General features: G+C 46.6%; 2 protein-coding genes across 15 annotated transcripts; one reads left to right on the top strand and one right to left on the bottom strand.

Annotated features, from left to right (window-relative positions):
* Positions 1-44: 44 nt before the first annotated feature.
* SLC25A38 (solute carrier family 25 member 38) lies at positions 45-13,938 on the bottom strand. Of its 7 annotated transcripts, none has more exons than XM_069007499.1 (8): positions 13,742-13,938; positions 11,647-11,768; positions 10,934-11,018; positions 10,252-10,431; positions 9,661-9,829; positions 8,878-9,044; positions 4,387-4,433; positions 45-3,652 (listed from the first exon to the last, which is right to left on the bottom strand). In XM_069007499.1, the coding sequence occupies exons 1-7, from the start codon at positions 13,814-13,816 to the stop codon at positions 4,428-4,430; spliced, it is 804 nt and encodes a 267-aa protein (XP_068863600.1). In that variant the 5' UTR covers positions 13,817-13,938; the 3' UTR covers positions 45-3,652; positions 4,387-4,427. The 7 variants fall into 7 exon arrangements, 6 of the variants coding, with proteins under 6 accessions (XP_068863600.1, XP_068863597.1, XP_068863601.1 ...); XR_011149043.1 differs by lacking the exon at positions 45-3,652 and adding an exon at positions 7,638-8,016 and having other exon boundaries at positions 4,305-4,433; XM_069007496.1 differs by lacking the exon at positions 45-3,652 and having other exon boundaries at positions 4,305-8,016.
* Positions 13,939-14,022: 84 nt separating this feature from the next.
* On the top strand, positions 14,023-20,082 carry LOC138106610 (C-C chemokine receptor type 8-like). Of its 8 annotated transcripts, none has more exons than XM_069007493.1 (4): positions 14,023-14,223; positions 15,661-15,883; positions 16,799-16,867; positions 17,775-20,082. In XM_069007493.1, the coding sequence occupies exons 3-4, from the start codon at positions 16,814-16,816 to the stop codon at positions 18,852-18,854; spliced, it is 1,134 nt and encodes a 377-aa protein (XP_068863594.1). In that variant the 5' UTR covers positions 14,023-14,223; positions 15,661-15,883; positions 16,799-16,813; the 3' UTR covers positions 18,855-20,082. The 8 variants fall into 8 exon arrangements, with proteins under 8 accessions (XP_068863594.1, XP_068863592.1, XP_068863589.1 ...); XM_069007491.1 differs by having other exon boundaries at positions 16,389-16,867; XM_069007488.1 differs by having other exon boundaries at positions 16,210-16,867.
* The last annotated feature ends 1,960 nt before the right edge of the window (positions 20,083-22,042 follow it).

Raw genomic sequence — 22,042 nt, 5'->3', positions numbered from 1 at the left:
GGGGCTGCGCTCCAGCGGCGCCTCCCCGGGATCCCCAGGCCGAGCGCCCGCCCCTTGCCGACGCGGGTTCGGAAAGAAATTTGTGGGAATTGTAGGATTTGCGGGATTACGAATCCAGAGGAGGGCAACAGAGCTGGTGAAGGGTCTGGAGTGTAAGTCCTATGAGGAGCGGCTGAGGTAGCTGGGGGTGTTTAGCCTGGAAAGAGGAGGCTCGGGGCGGCCCTTATGGCTCTCTGCAACTGCCTGAAAGGAGGGGGTAGCCAGGTGGGGGTCGGCACCTTCTCCCAGGAAACCAGCAACAGGACAAGAGGACACAGCCTCAACTTACACCAGGGGAGGTTTAGGTTGGACATCAGGAGGAATTTCTCCCCAGAAGGGGTGATTAGACACGGGAATGGGCTGCCCAGAGAGGTGGTGGAGTCGCTGTCCCGGGAGGTGTTTAAGGAAAGACAGGACGATGCACTCAGTGTCGCGGTCGGGTTGACAGGGTGGTGTTTGGTGATGGCTTGGACTCCATGATCTCAGAGGTCTTTTCCAAGCGAACTGGTTCTGTGGTTCCGTCATTCTGGGGCTGCTTCAGAGCATCCTGTGGCTTGTGCTCCAAGCAACATCAAGGCTGGTTTTGAGGTCCTGAAGCAAAAAAGAAAGCAAATATTTATTTTAAACATTTTACAATTCCATTTTCCTGCTGAAAGTGAAATATCTGTTCTCAGGGGGCTGATTAATTATTTGATGAATTATATCCAGCCTCTAAATTGCCTGCTGTAAGGGGGAAGCTTCTAAAGAGTTGTAGCATCCTTCCCTGCACCCACATTGCCCCTCCCTTCAGGGGCACTGCTCTGGCACCACGCAGGAGAGCTTGGGAAGTCAAGGCTGTCCCCTGTCCTTTACAGAAATGACAATAAAACCAGCTGAAATTGGCACTGAACTTACACATCCTTGTTCTGCAGTAGACACTCTTGTGGTGCTTGCCCCTTTTTTTGTGCGTGTTGTTTGGTTTGGGGTTTTTTGTTGTTGTTTGCTTTTAAGAAACAACAGAAAATGATGTGATTTAAGAATCTTCATCTTTCTCATTTTTCTTGTCCTATTCTGGAAGCAGACACAGGCCTGAGAATTGAATTTCTTGGAAAAAAAGAAAAGTAGTGATACTTACTTTACTATTCTTGCTATCATCAAGATCTGGATACATTTCTGGACAGATTTCTGAACTGTGCAAACACTGTTGCCAGTGCCTTCTCCAAGTGATAATTCATCTTCACATCTTTCTAACAACAGTACTCCTTTAGTTTTCTCTCCTCTATTTTAATCTCACATAAGCACAGCAGTGTGCTGGGCCTGGACTCTCCTGACAGCCCCTTTTCGATGTCTGAGCCCTGAGTTACTCTGGGGGATGATTGCTTAAGTAGCAGGTTACAACATCATCTCGTGTATGTCCTTTGTCTCCTGGTAAATGGCTCTCTATTCTTCTTTTCTGCATGCTCATTAGATGGTGTTAATTAGCAAGATTACCAGATCAGTGTAAGAGAGTAATTCAAACATTTGTCACATGGTGGTGACAAAGTAGGTAAAATGAAGCTCAGCAACAGGTTAGTGAGCTCTCAGCAAGAGCATGAACTATTACTGCCTGAGAGATTATAGACATGTGTGGCACTTTGATAAGTGCACTGTGGATAATGTGAGCTGACCTGATGGGGCTATGTACAGCCTAAGGAGATGGGAGCAGTGTGAATATTAGCTTGGGAGGGAAGAGGAGAGATGGTGGTGATGTTACTGTGGTGTGTGCAGTGGATTTAGTCTGGAGAGCTCTTCTTCATAGTTGAAACCCAACTGTATTAAAAATGTATTTGAACATAATGATTGGAAATTAGGTAATGACTATTGCAGTAAATAAGATGTTATCAAAAGAGTGCCACTGGTAAGCATTATAGACTCCTCTGGCATCTCTAATACTTAATTTATTTCTTGTTGTTACACTTTGGGCCCTCTCTGGTTGACCGTGACGCCCACAGCCCATGAGAGGGCTTGGAAAAGTTGTGATGAAGCTTGACAGTAAAGTATTTCTAATTATTTCCTTAAATTACCTGAAAGCTTGCTTTATTTTTTCTCTGTGTGCTGAGACAGTTCAAAATAACTGTTACTAATGGACATGTCCCTCAGGTGAAAGTGTATCTATCTTATCACATGTTTTAGACAAGGTTTCCCTGGTCTAAAGTTCACACTGAAATCTGTTACACAATTACATGCAGAGCTGCGGGCAGCCCCTGGGAACAGCCTTTCTCTGCAGCAAGCAAAGCCAGGGAAAGGGGGTTTGAGCCACTGGTTCTCCTGCAGTGCCAAGGAGACTTGGGGCCCGTGGGTGCAGAGAGAAGCATCACGGAGCTACCACCAGCCTTTGGGTGGTGCATTGAGAACCTCGAGCAGGTGCCTGGGGTAGTCACAAAGCCCCAGAAAGAGCATCTCCCAGAGAGCCAGCCCAGGCTGCAGCAGAGAGCAGCAGCCCTTGCCAGAAGCCTCTGAAGAGGGGGCTGTACCAGGACCCCCAGTGCTGGGAGAGAGGGCTCTTCACACAGCTGCAGAGGAGGTTCTGTGCTGCCAGAACAGCTCCTGCGATTAAGAGGTTGAGTTGTGTGTCTGGGTAAGAGGCTCAGGCAGAAAGCTGTTCGGGCAGTATCTTCCCCACCAAACATGACAGTGGGTGTCACCCAAGAGATGGTGTGGCACCCCTGGAGAAAGCAAAGAAGAACTATGAAGATCAACCCACCTTCAGTGAAACTGCACTAATGTTACTGTGCTTCCCTGTAAATTCCATTTTGGCTTGTGCTTCAAAGGTTTGTTATTACTTCTTGCATGTTTTGGGAAAACATACTTTGGCAGATCTCTTCCCTTCTTATTTCTACTTCTACAAAGTTAGAATTGCCTAATACCTGTTACAAAACTTGCAGAGGTCTCATTTTAACCTCTTACTGAGATTTTGTCATTTTTACTAAAACTCCTTAATGCATTATGATAAAAACTCCTAACGCATTTTACAGCGGTAAAATCCCAAATTAAGAAACAGTGCAATGTGGAAAATCAGCTTGCTATTTTTAAACAAGCACCAAAGCCAGAAGGCAAAAGCATATTCAAGAGCTGCACATGGAGTTTGCAAAAGTACATATATATATGTGTGTGTCTGTGTGGGATGAAGAATCTTTTCTGCTCAATTCTGGTGTCAGTGCTTATGTATGGCACATAACTCATTAAAAATTTTAAAAGCCAGCAAGGTGTTTGCCCATTTTTAATGTGAAAGGGAGATCTGTATCTCAATGGTTTTCTTACAACCACAGTGCCTTTAAACTTTCAATCTTCCCCATGTTCTACCAGCCAGAAAGGTTAGGGAGCTTGTCTGCTATCTCTTCTTACAGCTGGGGCAGCTGTCAGCAGCATAGACGGCAACACCCTCTACACAGGAGGTGGTTCTCCAGGGCAGCAGGAGAGCTCTGGGGAGCCCTGTCTGCAGGAGTAGGCACTACCCCAGGCCTAACTTGCTATCAGGAAGCTGCACAAGCAATTCAGGTTCAGCTGGCACAAGGCTCCACCTCAGGATGGTCTGGTAGGTCTGTTATGCACAGATAACCCTCCATGAAAATTGCTCCGTGTGAGAATGTATCGCCTAAGCAAGAAAAGAGAAGAGGTTTGGGATCTTCATATCTGGAAGATGCACATTTCAGTATCAACAACAATGTTTTGCTTAGCACAGCCTGCCTGCTACTGAATCCCAGGACCATACTGTGACAGCAAGAGGAGATCCCAGCAATCCAGCATCCCCTTGTATTATGCCTTGCAGGAGACGACTGTCTCCCAGGCACAATTTCTGGTCCCCTGCTGAGATCAGATTGCCTGAGTAGCAAAAACCTGATCAGCAGGAGACTAAAAACAGTCTCTCTGCAGAGAGCTTAAAACCCCACTGTCCTGAAGGCAGGTATTTCACCAGCTAGCACAGGGATTCAGCTTCCATCTGTCTTTACACACAGCAGGCAGGCAGCAGAAGCTGTACAAAACATAACATTCCCCATTGCTGTGTGTTTTTTTCCATTTAAGCTAAATTGATTTAGGTTTTACTAGCATAACCTATGCATATTAAACACCACAGAAAAAGAGAATATTCCTTCCCTTTTATGGACTCTGAACACATGCAACAGTCCTGTCCTCTTGGGAAACTCCTTTTGCCTTCTTAAGCCTCTATCCCATCCAATCCCTCATGCATTCGACTGGTTTGGGGCTTGTTTGTTTTCTTTTAAAGAAACACTGAAGAGATTACATCCTTCATTTTGCAACCAGTTTTTAATAGAAACATATAATACATCTTCTCACATAAATATTTTATATAGACACATAAGCACTCACAATACTCAAAGCTGTGCAATGTTCCAAAGCTCCAGTTCTCTTTAAAACTGTGAGGAAAAAAAAAAAAAACAAACAAATCATCACACAGGAAGAATGGAAACATGAAGTTTCTAAAGCATGAATAATCAGACTGTTTTTCTTGTGTCCTTACAACTCACTTAAATACTGCCTGCCTCAACGTGCCAGCCAGCTGTGTTCTTAGCCACAGCTGCAGGGGCAAGCAGAGACCGTGCACGTTCCCAACAGTGCATTGCCAGCAACAGAGGTCAGTCCAAGAGGGATCCAGCTGTGATTCTGAAGTGCACAGAGGGATCACACCACTGTCTCTGGAATCCAACCTAAGATGGCTTTTGAAATTATTATCTGACAAGATTGTTAGTGTTGAATTGCTGGCATGATGGAGGTAGGTGATTAAGCATCTCTGTCCAGATCTTTTATTTGATTGACTTTACCTTTAGGCTGTACAGTGACCATTTGTTGTTAAGCAGAAGCATTAAAACTCAAGGGGAATACATCTAAACTTCAAGTCCACACACTTGACTGTCTTGACTTTCTATAGCTATCAAGGAGTAACTTCAATAAATTAATTCAGAAACAGAATGTTTTTGAAGAGGGGAAAAGGTGAAGGACTGTAAGGATCAGAGCTGAGAAACAGTCTTGTGCCTGACTATGTGATAAAGCTTTCAGAACAGAGTGAAGCAGAACTTCAGGCTTTCCTTTCCCCCATGTATGACACTGGACAAAAGAAATAACAAAGAAAAACAAGTTTGCACCACAGAATTCATTCTCCCCATTCATAACTCACAGGTAGATAAGCTTTTGGATTTGCAGCACCAACAGTAGATGAAACACAGTGCAGTTTAGATTTTCTATATCTTAAACTCAGAGGAGCCCAGATTAATCCACAAGCCAAAAACCATATAGTTTTTCACTCTACTCCAATAACAAAGCACCAAAGCAGAACAGAACAACTTTCCCAAAGAAAAAGCTAACACTGCTTTAGGCCTGATTCCAGATTTAAAACAAACAACCCACAGTAGGCTTTTAAACATTAGCACAGGGGAATAAATTCTCTACTTCTTCCTTTGTTACTTGACCAGGCAGGAGTACAGGGACATAAAAGCCACCAAAGTGTTCCTGAATTTCAGGTTTCTGATGCGGACCTTACTTAATTCCAGATTAGCTGTCATTCTTTACTTGCCTGCCTCATTTTTAAGAGCTTCTGTTTGCACAGGTTGCACATTGCTTTGCCATTGCTAAAACAGGAATAAAATATGTGTGAAGCACCTTGCAGGTGACTCCACACACTGCCCTTCACGACAACAGCCCAGGACGATTAAGACATCCAAGTCACATGCCAGATTTAGAAAGCCCCAAATAAATTCAGGCTCCCACCACAATGTTGGTTTGATCCCATGCATAGGGGAATAAAGGACAAATGAGGTAACTCATCTAACTGCCACCTTATTCTGCCAGGTCAGCAATCCCAGACTTGGTTCTCCCGCTCTCCATGCCAGTAGTGCTCAGGATAACAAACAAGCAGGATGTGCAGTTACCACGGTTTCATGCACTCGCACAAGTTCAGGTCACTAAGGGTAGAAGGAACAGCAAAAGGAAGGAACAGGTGCTCACATTTAGGATTTAGCAAATAATGTGCCACATGCCTGATTTGATGCAGTGCTCTACCGCTAACACATAGACATGTGCACATGGAACCCTCCACCACCATTCTTGGAGACTCCTGCACTGCAGAGCACCACCCTCCCCTCACAGATGGGCTGAGTCTGAAAACAGGCAGCACTTTCCAAGCCTCCAGCCTGTCCTCTTACACTTTGCTCAACTTTTACATCAGTCATCAAGCCTTCTTGGAGTTGAAATCTGGTAGAGAACACCTTAACAACCCACATCCCCTCTACTCTTATGCTTGGGAAGTTGCCAGGGCAGGCAGTGATTGTCCGAAATACACTCTAAAATTTATGAACAACAGGTCGGTAGCAGTGTTTGTTCATACAGCTACAGTATCATGTCTTCATATTTAGAGACAGGTGTTCTGGTTCTAAAGTGAATTGCAATATCCCTAGATATTTAAGAAAATAAAAGCCAAAGCTAAGATTTCTGCAGGGCACACTACAGAACAGGATGCACGCTTCCACGCCAGCTTCATGGCTATGCTAACAGAGCTGCAAGGGACCCAACCCACCACAGAGGCACAAGTGAAGAGGGGAGCAGGCTGTACCCAGCACATACTGTGAGGCCTGTGTAACACAGTAGGAAAGAGTAAGAAGGCACAGAGGATGAAAAGTGTGTATCTATCTCTAAGCCTAAACTCAGGGATACTCGAACATGGACTACCTGATAAGAGAAAAGCATCAGCCAGGAAAATGTGAAGGGTCTGTAAGGAAATTAAAGTTCCCTACCAAGCACCCATAGGGCTCAAACTTTGGAGAAAGCTTACAGAAATAGCAACCTTTTCTTTCCACACCAAAACATACTCCAGATGCAGTCAGCAGCTGTTTTAAGAGAAATCTGAAGTGCCAGTATCTATATCTGTTTCCATTATACATTTATGCATTATGAGCCATGGCCCTAAAAGCTACATCTAAGGACCAGTTCACACTGAGGGTGTTGATCAGGGATTAACAAATAAGGAATAGGAAGCAAATAAGTCTCTGACAACTGCATTAAAAAAAACCCAACAAAACCCACTTGAGTGTTCCTGCTATAGTTAGACCAGCAGCAATTTTTTTTCAGAGAACAAGGAGAACTTTGGTAGCAATCAATTTTAAAGTGCCTTATGCTTCTTAATTCCTGCACAAACCCTCCTGTAGAGGCAGAAAGACATTTCAAGAGTGCTAAGATGCTCAATCAAATAACACATAACACAGCAAGGACGTTCTAGTTACTCTCTGCAATCACACACAGTACAAAAGTGATGGCAGAAACCATGTTTCTAGCTTTTCTTCTGCACTTCATTCCTCTTTCATCCACTCCGGCAATATAAGCACTACAAGACACATCCAGTCTCCCACCAGGGCCTGGAGTGTTCCCCTGTGAGAACAAAGCATATGGAGAAGGAGGATCTATATCAGATGGTGGTCACTGTGGCCTTTCTGGCCACACCAGCAAGGAACAGGCTGGCAGGTTCTGCCATCACTGTTTTTTCCTCAAACACTTTTCCTCTAGCACTGTTTCATTGCATAAAGGTGGTGAGCACAGAGTTCTTTTAAAAAGGGGCTTCTCAGCATAGTTACCAGGCTGTGAAAACCCTGCCATTTCCCATGGCAGTCTGCAAGTGCAGTCCTTCTTGAATGCATTGATCAAACAACGCAAAGATCCGATCCTTCCTTTCCTCCACTTGCCAAAAGGCCTAATCCCCTGTCTCAGAAGGGCTCTCTTCCTCCTGGCTGAGCAAGGCTTGCTCCTCTGTGGAACTGGGAACTTCCCAGTGCCAGCTGATCACAGCAAGCGGGAGAAGGAGTGAAGCTGGTCCTTTCTTGTGCAGCTCAGTCAGGACTTCAAGCCCATTTTTTCCATCATCTGTTCATACACCGTCCATGCCATCGCCGCCATCAGAGTGCGCCTGAGGGCTCGGGGCACACCGCCTCGGAAAAAGCCAACCAGCCCGAAATCCTGCATCAGGAGATAAACAGCAATTCATCAGTCTGCCTAAAAGGTTTTAATTTCTCCTTGTTTATTACATGGAAGAGCACAGGATGCACAGACCCACCTCAGTCTCTGAAAGACCTGGGCTTAAATAGCGTTTAGTGTTCAGGAAGAATATGTAGCACTGCACGATTGCAGGGCTACCCAAGAAAGCAGGAAGAGCAGTGAGTGGAAAAACGAAGGCCAGGATGGACACAATAGATGAGGAAAGTCACACTCAAGTCCAACAAAGAGAAGACAAAGGTGTAATCATTTCCAGACACTTCAGGAAAATGACTAGTCTTTGAGATTCATATTTACAGAAGTCTCTTAGCAATTCTGTAAAAACTGAGATTTCTAAGTACTGAAGTAAAAAAACATTCTGATTTGAGAAAAAAAAAGATACATTAAAATGCATACACAAATAAACAGATTCCTGCTTAGGAATAGAGTTCAATAAGGAAAAAAAGTGAACCTGCCAAGGTCTGCCCTTCTGACAGCAAGAAGGGAAAGGTGGGCTTTGAGTACTTCTCCCTCCCATTCCTGGGATAAAGACCTGGACATTTATTTCTCTTCTGATGTCTAAAGAGCAAACAATTATTTTGTAGCAGATTTGGACCTGAAACCACCATTTCACACTGCACATTACAGTCTTGGTCCACCACAGCACGACCCCCTTCATCATCTTGAAAATGCTGACACTGAATAGTCCAACTGCAAGAGCAGATGAAGCACTGACATTTGTTCACCTCCTTTAAAAGACAACAACTTCCCTAGCATAGCTGTGCTTTGAGCAAGGGGACCAGAATTGAGGGTGTGGTTGTGCATGTCAGAAGGGATTCACCTCACCTTGTAGATGAAGGCAATGGCCTGGCTTGTCCTGTGGTACTTCTGAGGTGACAGCTGCATGTGTGTTTTGATGACATCAGCAGGCTGCGTTGCCAGAGAGGCCAAGATTCCTGCAAAGATCCCACAGCCAAAATTCAGCAAGGGCACAAGCACTGGATCCAGCTGGTCTGCAACAGAGAAAAGGGAATGCACTCAGACACCATTCAGGCCAGGAACACTTATGCTGTGTGACAAAGTGAAAGCTATTGAATGATTAAATCAACATCAGAGTCTAAGAGGAGTTAAAATCTATGCAGCTAGAGAAACCTTTCAAGGGGAAAAGTGGCAACTAGTCAAAGGTTGGCATTATTAAAAAGCCTCACTTACTGGGGAAATGAATTTGACAAAAAATCAGAAAAGAAAAAATTGTACAAATGTTGCCCCAGTGAGTCCTAATATCAGAAAAGCCCCAGTTTAGTGGAAACTGAGCAGTATGCAAGACAAACAGAAGCAGCAAGCAATGCTGAAGACACCCTGCCTCCAGTTGTTCACTAACCCACTTATGCATCAGTCCTCATAAGGACAATCAACCAATTTAGGGCCAGTCTCCATTTCTGCACTGACTTCAGCTACACGTCTACAGTTCTCCACAGGCAAATGTGAGTGTGTCACCTGAAGCCCTATAGGAGACTAATTTAACTGCTGAGGTGGAGGGCAGTAAACAGAGCATGCAGGCTGTCAGCTGCAGGGCAAGATCTGAGAAGAGGAACATTTTCCATTCCAGCCTCCAACATTCATGCTCACCCTGAGGTGTGAGGTTTTTGGTCTGTGTGTAGAACATCAGGTAGATGCCAGAGAAGGGCGCATCCCGCAGCAGCGTTGCCGTGAGCCCACTGAACATGCCACGAGCCCCTTCCGTCTGATAGATGTTCTTCAGGGCTCCATACACACTCCCATAGCCAAATCTTCCACTCTGCAAGGGCAGACAAAGGTCAGTTATCCACACGTCCAGGAGCCCTACACACACCCTGAGGATATAACATCCAAACAAATGGTAGTGTGAACTTAATGCCCAATGGCAACACAGAGGACAACCCAATGCAAAATTGGGTTTCACCTACCTCAGCCTTTAAAAGAATCCTTCAGGAAGGTAACATATGAAAGATGCTACACAAACATTGTATACAACTGAAACTTACAAATCTCAGGGCGAATCCTATCTCATCTTCTTGACTAAATATCATTTCCTGCAGAATATGTGAACTGAGATGAAATCAGGACTACATCCCTGTCTGTATACAAGTGGCAGCAACCTTCTCCAGGCAAAAGGATTTATTTTGCATCACAAGGAAGGTGTGTGACACCATTAACAGGGGACTAATTGGAAAGTCATACCTCATATCGGGTCTTCACTACAGTCACCGGCAACATGCAAATCCCAGAAACTGCACGAGCGGTGGCACCCAGAAAGACAGACTCCAGGGCTGTGGGTGAACGGTCCACAAGAAACTTTTGCTTCATCATGTACAAAGTGCTGAAGTAAATCCCAACCCCAGGAATACATCTTGCAAAGGACTTCAGGAGAAACAGAAGCAGATGAAGAAAGAAAAAGTTTACATAAGACAAAATATACTACAGAACATTTCTGAGACTGTTAAACTGACAGGAAGCTTTGTAGAAGACAAAAATATCACTAAAGCTAACATGCTGAAGAAAGAAAATAAGGTAGAAATCATTTACGACAGTGACAGATAAATGACTCAAATGATGTCAGGATTTAATGCATTCCTCAACTGCAGTTTTCTAGGAACAAGATATTCCAAACCAAAATGAAGTTCATGCAGTTGCCACCCGACATTTGCAAAAGTATTCAAGTGTTCAGCTGCTTAGGACTGCCATAACCAAATCAGTAAAATTCACATTAACTCCTTAAAATAGGATGTAATCTAAATAATGTAGTTTCATTCATAATTGTACAAGAATTGGCTATTTAAATTCAGGCACACATAATTAACAATAAACACTAAGTTTATTTATCTACTTATTTTTAGAAGTCAGCATTAAAACAGCCACTTACTGGAGAGACACCTTTCCAGAGCCCCAGAATACTCTCAGTACGAACAACCCTAAAGAGCAGCGTTACCATCCCAGCACGACCAGACCTGAAAGAAAGACAGGACAGGAACTGCAGAAATTATCTTCTTCTGCTCCTTGGCAGATGAACTCCACAGCCACCCCCTTTCATTCATAACTGTGTGCATTAACCCAGAACCTCCAAGGTGCTCTTTCTCATCTCAGTCTGCTTTTCTTGGTCACTCTTTCCAGCGCTCCTCTATCACCTTCTCTTTCTCACAGCTTGTAACACATTGGAGCCCTCTCCCATGAGCATTTTTAGTTGCTCATTCCCTTTGTTAGAAGCAGCAAATTGTAGGTTGACTACACCAAGCTGCATGCGTGAAAAATTATCTGACAACCATACAGGATTTTTTTCAGGCAGAGGATACCCCATGAAACTGCACAGTAGCCACTCCAGCAAACACCAGTCTCTCAGAAAAGGACAAATGTTGAGGTTACAAGTTATTCCAGTAGCATTCACAGCCACAGACATTTTCTCTTGTCTGGAGCAAAATATCAGTCCTTCTCTGTGACATAAAAACATAATTCCTCTTTTAGAAAGACTGATTTCCCAAATTACAGCTCTGAACTCCAAGCCCCAGCCAGCAAATAAGGCAGAAGCCTATGGTAGAGCACCTCCAGGCCCTCCCCACACACACATCCCTGCCCTCTCACCCATTCACAGCAGGCTGCAGAGTTTGCAGGCGTGTTTTCAGCAGGTCAAGGGGTTGGAAGAGAAGCGTGGAACAAGTGCCACTGATGGAGCCGCACACAAAGGCCTTTAGGACTGGATGCATCTGGAAGAGGAAGAATAGGACTTTAAAGGGCCATTTAATTAAGAATGGCACAAGAGGAAATATTTCAGCTGATATATCATGTTATAGGAAACAGAGGTGAGCTGACCCCAGATGCTAAGGACAGCTGCTTAGAGCACAGGAAGCTTTTCCAGACCTTCTCTGAGACTGATCAAGTTTTATTTGTGGTTTTTGGTCCCTCCGCTTTTTCTGGGAGATTGTTCCAGAATCTCCTTGAAATTTGGTGGTTGGAAAGAGTTTTCTGGACATCAAATGCATCAGCAGCCATTTGGTTACCCTTTGCCATGGCAAAGGCAATAGGTGGCCCCTTCCCATCACCTACCCGTACCTTTGCCCCAGTCCCATCCACCTCTGCGGGCAGCACCTCCAACCCTCCCCTCCCACCCTGCACACCAAGGTCTCCCCACTGCCACGGGCACTGCCGGGGAAAGCTGCCCCGACCCAAACCCGGCCCAAAGGCACCCTCAGCACGGCACGGCCTGCTCAGCTGAGGCTGCCTTTCCTATTCACAGCGGCCGCCGCCGCCGGGCACTTCTCCGGAAATAGTAAGGCAGGAGGCACAAAGCCCATGGCAGGACGAAGACTTTTTGGTGTTTGGAGAGGTTTATTTTTATTATTATAAACAGATAGCGGTGTTTGCTAATGGAGAACAAGTTTCTGTGCCCCTCGGCGCAGCAGAATCACGACAGATTAGAAAGCACAGATTAAAAGCCTGCGGGGCACACTCCAAGCCAGCAATGGTCCCCCCGAGCTCCGCCCGGACCCACCGTCACGGGGCTGGACCCGTCCCCCCGTCTCCCCCGCTGCCCCGAGGCCGCGGATCACGACGCAGCAGTGTAAGAGGCGCAGCGAGTCCCCCTCGCCTCCCACCGGGGCGCTGCCCCCGGGCTCCCCTCGGCAGAAAGGGCGAGGAGGGCCCGGCGCAGCGGCCCGGTGCGGCGCGGCCGTACCTCCGCCTCTCGGCCCGGCATCCCAGCGCCCCCGCAGCCCCAGAGCGCGGCGGGCGGCGGCGAGGCCCAGCCCCGAGCCGGCCCCGCTCCGGAGCACCGCCCCGCCCCGCCCGGCGCATGCGGCCGCCCGTAACCCTTCGCCCGCCGCGGCCTTGCTGTGCCGCGGCAGCCCGGTGTGGCGCCGGGGCGAGCGGCGTCCCCCCGCCCCCAGCCGGCTCCCTTCCAGCCACCTCTGCCCCCGCACCGCGTGTTTGCCACGGCTTTTCGCCGTTCTACGTGGAATCGTAGAGTGTTAAGGGGTTGAAATGGACCTTTAAAGTTCAACTAGGTCCAACCCCGCCCCTACGGGCAGGGACACCTCTCGCTAGACCACATTGCTCAAGGCCCCATCCAGTGTAGCTCTGAACACCGCCACGGATGGGGCATCCACAGCTTCTCTGGACAGCCTGTTCCAGTGTCTCACCACCCTCAAAGAAAAAAAAAAAAAATCTTCCTAATATCTAACCTAAACTTCCTCTCTTTCAATTTATGCCTATTACTCCCTGTCCTATCAGTGCAGTTCCTGACGAAGAGTCCCTCTTCGGCTTCCCTGTACTCCCCCTCCAGATACTGGAAGGCTGCTATGAGATGTCCCCACAACCTTCTCTTCTCCAGGCTGGAGAACCCCAATGCTCTCAGCCTGTCTTCACAGGGCAGGTGCTCCAGTCCTCTGATCAACTTTGTGGCCTCATCTGAACTTGCTCCAACAGTTCTGTGTCCTGAAGTTGGGGGCGCCAGAATTGTACTCATTTCCAGCAACTGTACTCTATATTCCAGTGCTGTATGCTGTATCCAGCAACTAAGCCCCAGCGCGCTCTGTCAGACATGAGCAGTGGGAAGGGTCGGTTCATAACTGACAGCTTTCATGTCTTCTCTCAGTTCACACCTCCCACTTCCCCACAAAACCAGCTTCTTATGGACACCGTTTTGTTCAGAAACCTGAGATGCTCACTGACACCTCCTTACCGCCATCGCTAGTGTTTCCACTTGCTCATCCACATCCTGGGCCCAGAGCAGAGGAAGGCTGGCTTTCCAGAGCATTGAAGATGTGAGGCGCCAAAATGAAGTGTTTCAATATTAGACCTGTGCCAGTCCTGAGACTGTGGCTTCACTGTGCCTGCAGAGCCAGACACTGCTTATCGACAACAAAACCAGTCGGAGGACCTGGGAGGAGCATGCGATGGCTTTGGCAAACTGCTTTTCTAAGAATTTGCCTACTTGCCATGCCCTGGCCACGTAAGGAATGACGCATCCAGAACGTCATGCTCCAGCTCTTCCTAGAAGGAAAACCCTGTGTGCAGCAGTAGCCATTATGCACAAACCACTTCCTCTCCTGTGCTTGCTTTGCTTCGTGGCAGCCCCTGAAGAAAGAGAGAGTTTACTTCTCTGGGAAAATGTAACACACAGGCTAGCAAAAGCACTTCATTACAGACTCCCTCTTCCCTTTGGTAAGTCCTCTCTTGTTACACGGTTCCCTCCTCGTGTGAGCGACTGCCTTTTATTTCATTAACTGACTGCCTGCTAGCTCGTGGAAAAGAGGATCAGCTCGTCCCCTTCCCTGCTGGTGCTTTTTTCCCTACCTCACATCTTGCTCCACTGTGGACCAACACAGGGACAGCACGCATCATCACAGACGGCACAGGAATCTCTGCTCCACTGCCTGGAGCCCCTCCTTCCCCTCCATCCTGCACTGACTGTGCAGGGCATTTCTCTCACATATTCTCACTCTCTCACAGCTGCTGTTGCGCAGTGTTTCTGAATCACAGAGGCACTACCAATGGGCTCAGCTTTGGCCAGCGGCAGGGCCATCTAGGAATCATCTGGAACTGGCTACCACCACCACAGGGGCAGATTCTGGCATCTTCTCACATAAGACAGCCCTGCAGCCCCCTTGCTACCAAAACCTTGCCATGTAAACCCAATGCATCATCATCTGTTATACAATTGATTATATAAGGAAGCCTTCTGGGATATATATGTCATTTTGAAAAAGCCCCCTTGGCTGTTTCTTTTGGCACGTTTCTGGTTGTACTGGATGGGACTGGATAAGTAGATTGTTTAGAGGAGTAAGCTTAACCCTAGTAAGGCTGACAGACTCAAGTGGTGCATTTGAAATATTTCTGTGTGGAGCTGCGGGTGGTGTAGCTGGATCCTCTCCCTCCATGCCTTTGGGTAGAGCAATAATAGACTCTTCTCTGGTTTTCTGAAGCAAAATATGGACTACAATGATATTGGCCAAATGGCATGCATCCCAAGAAAGAGCTCATCCAGCATGAAACCCTGGCAGCAACACCAGTCTCCAGGTTCTTATCTTGCTGTGGAAGCGTTTTCTCCCTTAAAATAAGCCTCGTGATGAATGAGGAGGTGAAACAGCACCGCTGATCACACACATCTCTGCAGGGATGTGCTTCCCTTCTGCAGGAATGCCCAGCAGAGGGAGCCGCGTCCCTTCGTGTCGCTGTCCTGGAGAAATGTTATTTTGCTCTGACAGCCTGTCATTTCTATTTAGGAGATGAGAGATTAGAGGCACAGAACTGCCAAATTCCCATTTGGTAGACACATCTTTTTCCACATTGAATAATTCCTGGTTGTATTCTTTGCCACTTTAACAGAGTTGTGAGTGCATTTAAAACCTGCATAAGGGCAGTGGAGATCCCACTTCAACACTGCCAGCAACTGCCAGTAACACTGCCTGTGACAAAAGAGTTTGTTTCTGCTTTTAATTCCTAGTTTCAGGTATTTTAAGAGTTAATACCCAGCAGAGCTTGGCTGTCATGTCTTGACTCACACATAAAACTTTGACCTAATGTCACACTGCCCATCACAGCCAAGGAAAGTCATCCACTGCCACACATGCAGTAATTGCAGATTTTCTTGGTTCACAGAGATATGTCCCTCTGCCTTTGGAGTGATGATGTGTGAAGGTGGACATCCAAAGGGTTTGAGAAAGACAACAGACCATTCCACATTGGGATCTCCAGCAGCACATCTATGGACTGATGCCCAGTGAGGTGCTGTTTGCTCAAAAACGAACAAAAAGGCGATGTGACTTGCCTGAACTTCAGTAATGGCACCAAGCTCTAGTGAGGAGCAGCAGTATTGAAGGAGGTAACACACACTTCAAATGTTGCCTGTTGCTCAGTAGTGCTCCTCTTTCCTGTGTATCTTGTGTTGTGGGGAAGATCAGAGACAGCTGTGGGATGGAAGCTGTGTTAGGTCTGGACGAAGTCACAGTAGGTATGTGGCAGAATTGGTGGGCATTCAATGCTGTTCAGGGCTTTATTTCAGTGTTAGTCTGCGAGAGCATCCTGCAGTGTGAACGGTCTGGGAATAAAAGTTCAAATGTACTTGGCAGTGTTAGGATTACAGTTGGATTCGATCTTAAACGCCTTTTCCAACCTAAATGGCTATGATTCTATGATAACTTCCCTTAGGTATTCCTGTCTGTGCTGGGTGGGTGCGGGGAGAAGGTGCCAAGGAAAATGAAATGTTAAAGCAAACATGGTGCCCTTTGCCATCGCTGGCTATTAGCAGCATTGGACCATTCCCCTCAGCCATCTTCACCAGAAGTCCTTGGAGCAGAGCAGAGACAGCACTACTTTCTCTCTCCTAGACACAGGAACTGCAGAGCAGGGACAACAGGTGGGACAGGGCATGGAGGTGGGAGAGGCAGGAGACAGAAACACTTCAAAGACGTGGAGGAAATTGCAGATCTCTTCCACTGAAGAATGTAAGTGCTAAAAATGAAAACCTTCTGATCATATAGAAGATAAGGCTGACATTTCCGTTCTGTAGGTGTTAAATGCAGAGGCTGAACTCACTGGCTTGGGGTTTCACACATCTTTAATGTAGTACAGGTCATACAGGGGAAAAGCTGGTTTAGGACTGTGCACTGCCACAGTGAGGACCTTGCCTGTGACTTGCAGCATAAGCTGAGGTAAATATTGCTGGCCTATATATGCAAAGGTATGCCTGCTTCTTAAAAATATGTGATATAAACACAGTTTTTTTGCACTCTTTCAGACACAGTGTTGGATTATGGAGCAGAATTTGACATACCTGCTGGGCAGTGGTGGCTCTGAGGACATGTTGGTGAGTCACTCCCTGCCGGGTTGCTCTCCTGCAAGCTGAGGCCAGTAGCACATCTTAGGGGTCCAGTTTTTCCTATGATGACCCAGTACTGGGGGAGATGATGAGGGTTTAGAAGAAATCAATGTGATTGTTGTTCCCTGGGAAAAAACCAAAACACAGGGCAAAAATACCTTTAGCTGATGAGACTGTGCTTGTGGAAGAAGACTGTCCTTGAGGGCACAGGTAGTGCTAGGAGTGTCCTGTGGAGGACATCCTGACTGGGATGCTGCTATCCATCTTCTTTAATTGTTTGCTGTCACAGGTACTGCCCAGGGATGTGGTGGTTGCTGCTGGGGGGTGGGCAAGCTGCAGGGAGCTGGTGAGCAGGAAGGGGACATGTCGCTGCTGCTGGTGCATCCCATTTCTGGCACTCAGCTAACTGGGAAAAAAGCTTTTAGGAGATGAGCGTTAGCATGTCAGTTTCTCCCTGGGTCCTGCTCCCTTTTTCCTTTCAGAAGGAAACATAAAATAGGACCCCTAAACCCACATCAGGGGCTCTCAGCCTCCTGGCCATTCCCATGTCGTTGCTGTTTTGAGGATGCTTCCTGTCTCTGGCCCCAGTACCCCACCTGGACTCGGCCATGGGCCATGGCCCCACATGGAGCCAGCGGGAGGATGCTGGTAACCTCTACCACCACAGCTGCATTTTCCTTGATCTCCTCTGCCCCTCTGATGCAAGGATCTCATCCTGGGTCTTGCAAGGGATGGCCAGTCACTCGTGTTCATTCCTCATTTGCATTCTGTACCACAGCTGTGGCACATGTTTTTTGTCCTCATGCAGCTTAGTTTGTGCTGACTCGTGCCTGGTATATTTACTAAGAAAGTAACATGCAATTTGGGTCATATGAATTTCATTATCCTTGAACAGGTGAGTTACACATCACCAACACCTAACTCCTCTGCAGCCTATGACTATGCCTTCGACTACTCAGAACTACACATCATCTGTCATCCTGAAAATGTTCCAGCATTTGCACCTACCTTATTTCCAGTGCTGTACTCCCTACTGTTTGTGACAGGCTTGATGGGAAATGCTTTGGTTGTTTGGATTCTGACAGTCTGCATGAAAATCAAGACCATGACTGACGTGTATCTGCTGAATCTGACAGTCTCCGACCTCCTCTTGGTATTCTCCCTGCCTTTCTTGGTTCAGTACTCCATCATGAGCCAGTGGATTTTTGGAAATGCACTGTGTAAAATCATCAGCTCAATTTACTTCATTGGTTTCTACAGCAATGTCTTCTTCATAACCATCATGAGCATCGACAGGTACTTGGCCATAGTCCACTCTCTCCATGTTCAAGGGATTCGGACAACTGCCCTTGGGGTTATCACCAGTCTGGCCATTTGGGCAGTTGCCATTTTAGCATCAATGACAGACTTAATATTTTTCGAGGAAGTGAATGACAATGACCAGATTAAGTGTCTCCGTCACTATCCTGATGGCAACTATGACTGGAAGACTTTCAGTAATTTTGAAGTCAACATCCTCGGGTGGCTAATCCCTGTTGGTGTTCTCATTTTCTGCTACCACAGCATCTTGAAATACCTGCAGAAGTGCCATACCAAGAGCAAGTACAAAGCAATAAAACTGGTTTTTATTGTTGTCATTGTGTTCTTCCTCTCCTGGACCCCCGTCAACATTGTGCTTTTTTTGGACTCTCTGAGGAACATGTCCATCATCAACGACTGCCAGACAGGCCAAAGGCTAGACCTAGCCATGGAGCTGACTGAGGCACTCTCCTTGGTCCATTGCTGCCTCAACCCAGTCATCTACGCTTTTGTGGGTGAGAAGTTCAAGAAGCATCTCTGTGAAGCTTTCAAAAAATCTGCATGTTTTCTGTCAAACTGCAAAGACTACAGGGCTTTCAGTGGGCACAGCCTGGACAGGCACTCCTCTCTGCACACAAAGTCCTCACAGTTGTCTTTTGTTGGTACTGTCTTGTAGAACTACAAGTCCAAAACTGTCCTCCTGGACAGGTGACCTAAAGTTGAGAAATCCTCAACTGGGCATCCACAGCCACGGACTGTTTGAACAACATTTTTGGACATGAAAAGTGGAAGCAGCTGCTTGATTTTGCTTTTATCATGGTTGCTTTTGGTGTTCTCACTATTTAGAGTCTTTTGTTAGCATCATCCTCCCTTTCCCTCAGCACATCCTGCCTTGCTTGCTTTGTGAAATTACCAGCAGACTCCCACACTGCCTGAGCAGCATGGAGAGGTACCTTAGAAACATACCTTCCCCCCTTCAGACCCAGTATTGAAAAGAACCGTTTATGTTTCCAAACCCTGGACACTTGGCCACTCCTTCCCTCACCTCAGCAGAGTGTGTTGGCTTTGTGAGCAGGGATAGGACTCCCTGTAGGAGTGGCAACCTGCTCTTTGGAGGGAAATGGTGCCCAAGTTTAAGGTGTCATACAAGGGCCTGGCTCCCAGTTGACAGATCTGAACAACACTTCCAGCCCCAAAAGTGCTTAGTCAGTGAGTAATTGGATAAGTAACCAAGAAATAAGTGCTGTCCATGTGTTTTGGTAAAATGTGAATTAATATCTAGGTATGATCCTGATTCCCTGTCTGCTACCAGGGCCTGCAGCTTCTTGCCTGGAAGGGTTTGAAGCTGTAGCTTAGAAATGATGCTGTGGGTGTCAAGGAAAAACACCTGCAGGAATGAATGAGTGCTGTAGGAATGGATGGAGAAATTGTTACCAGGAAAAAGGCTGAAGAGTGGAAAAAACAGTGGGTGAGCTGTCACACGTCCCCATGAGGGGACTTTTTGAACATTTTGGAACTTTTTGAACTGGCAACTGGTGTGCCAGTGTGGTCACTGCTCTTGAGCAGGTGACTGGGGTTGACATTACAGTTATTGTTCCAGCTTGGAATGACTGATTTTATATATGTGAATGGCTACCCATTCATATAGATATATCTCTGTGTATCATATATAGAGAGGTATATACATATACATGCATATCTATACTTGCATATGTGTGTATGTATACACAAATACACACACATATACCCATATATATACATATATACACTTTTATGTGTACAAATATTGTTAGATAAATGCAATGAAGCTTTTTGTTCTGTTCTACCTGTCCCTACAAGATATCACCATATTTTAAGTTTTATAATAAAGATACTGTGTGCAGTGTGATTGCACAATCTTTACACCTGAGAAACCTGTTTCATCATTATTTGTGTCAGCATCTGCATTTTATTCTGTCCTGGGCAGATCTATGAAACTGATAATCCCTCCAGCTGCCTCTTCCCTGCCTCCTCTTCAGTTCAGCTGCTGCCTGGGTCCCAGCAGCAGGGTCACAGCCTGGCACAGCAGTACAGTTTCTACCTTTCAGGTGTCTTATTGCCAGCCAGGCTTTTTTTGGATATGCAAACCCTCAGGTGCTCTAGAAGGGGATTCACAAATATTCGGGACAAAGCCAAAGGGTGGTGGGCAAGAGGATGGTACCAACTCTCTCCCCTGCAGATTCACAGCATGAACCCTCCAGATCACAATTCACTCAGCTGAACCACAAGAGATGGGAATGATTTCTGCAGCCTCACAGCCTCATCCTCCACCCATTGTGTGAGTGCTTTGGGACAGGTGCTGGAGCCCATTTGCCCAAACTGGCAAGATGATGATGGCCTTTCTCTGGCTGCTGAGCATCTCTGCTAGGGGATATCTCCCTCTTCTCAGAGGTTTCATTGATTGCTGTTGTGTTGCAGTTGGAGTGAGGCTGTGACCCAGGGCTTCCCCACAAGGGCTGTAACCCAGCAACATGAGGATAGCTTGAACATGCAGAGCCCTCTTTGCAAAGTTTTTCACTTCTCTAGCTCTCACTGGAGGACATCCTGCCCTGCTGTTGCCTCAACACCACATGCAAGCCTTTCTAGCAAGGAGGCAGGAGATGCTTTCTGCAGTTTAAAAGGGTTTTCTGCCAGAGGCGTCTGGCTTCCATTTTATCAGCAACACCAGGACCTCTGAGCTGGACCTCAACTTCTCCTCACTGCCCAACTGCTTTAAGCTGCTATTGCTGCCTTCCTGTGTGAATGAAGAAGGTGAGACCCACATCTGGACAGTGTTTGGCTAGCAAGAGCTGCCCTATGTTGCTCTGGGTGGCCAGAAGCATCCCTGTAGGTCACAGAGCTCCTCTGCTTTCTGAAGGGATGAGCCTGGAGCAGTCTGCTGCCCTTCCAGTGCCTGTGAGGGCATTGAGAGCAGAAGACATCTTCCTCTATCTGTGCAAGCTGACAGAGAGCTTGAGGAAAGTACCAAATGTTAGGGTTTTCCAAAGAGCAGGGAGCACAAGAAGCTGAGGCTAAAACACCCTGCACAGCCCCAGTGTCTGTTCACGTACTTGCATAAAAAGTACCCACCACAGCTCTTATATTGTTCCTGTTCAAATCTGCTGCTTATCTTTAAATCCTGATCTTGTTTTTTCCTTTTGCTGAGATGATGCAGGTTAAAGAGGATTTAGGATGATGCTGGCACATGAAACAGTCACTTTGTTCTGGCTTCAGCACGTCATCTTAAAACAGACATCAGAGTAACAACCACGTTCAAGCTTAAACCTAAAATACATACTTATTTTTGATTTATTGGTGTTACTTGCACCAGAGGCTCCCTTCTCCAGAGGGTCTGTTAGAAAGATGGAGACTTTGTCTGATGCCCCTCATGATGTTCTGAATGTCTGGATAGAAAAGCCTTGACAGGCTGGAGCGTTGCAGTGGCAGCAGGGGGGCTCATCACTTGCCACACTGTGCAAGCCTGTGCAGCAATTGTATGGGTATGTTTAAGGACCATGCTGTTGAACTACACCAGCAAAACGTGGGATGTATGAGGACATGTTAGTTTATGGTCTTGCTAGATTCCTCAGAAAATAGTGTGAAATGGGACCTAGCAGATTGTTCCTCATCTCAGTGCAAAGCTGCAGGACTGCCACGTGAGCACAGGGAATAATAGTCTCTTGTCCCAAAACAGTATGCCTGATTAAGAAACTAGTCCATATTTGGCTTTTTCTGGCATTATGCTGAAGCCTTCTTCCCAAGGCAACATGGAGACAAACTTATTAAATCCTTGACAGAATCTCTGGCCTTCAGGTCACTTGTTCAGGCCAGTGCATGCAGTCTGGG

The sequence above is a fragment of the Aphelocoma coerulescens genome, chromosome 2 (assembly GCF_041296385.1).
Source record: "Aphelocoma coerulescens isolate FSJ_1873_10779 chromosome 2, UR_Acoe_1.0, whole genome shotgun sequence".
Classification (NCBI taxonomy): domain Eukaryota; kingdom Metazoa; phylum Chordata; class Aves; order Passeriformes; family Corvidae; genus Aphelocoma; species Aphelocoma coerulescens.
This window is presented reverse-complemented; position numbering and strand designations above follow the sequence as displayed.

Coding starts and splice junctions, on each gene's coding strand:
- LOC138106610 (XM_069007494.1), top strand. CDS start 16,814: ATGGAGCAGAATTTGACATACCTGCTGGGCAGTGGTGGCTCTGAGGAC. Junction 16,868..17,774: donor GTGGCTCTGAGGACATGTTG/GTGAGTCACTCC, acceptor ATCCTTGAACAG/GTGAGTTACACATCACCAAC.
- SLC25A38 (XM_069007496.1), bottom strand. CDS start 13,816: ATGCTCTGGAAAGCCAGCCTTCCTCTGCTCTGGGCCCAGGATGTGGAT. Junction 11,019..11,646: donor CTGCAGCCTGCTGTGAATGG/GTGAGAGGGCAG, acceptor TCTTTCTTTCAG/GTCTGGTCGTGCTGGGATGG. Junction 9,045..9,660: donor CAAAAACCTCACACCTCAGG/GTGAGCATGAAT, acceptor TCTCTGTTGCAG/ACCAGCTGGATCCAGTGCTT.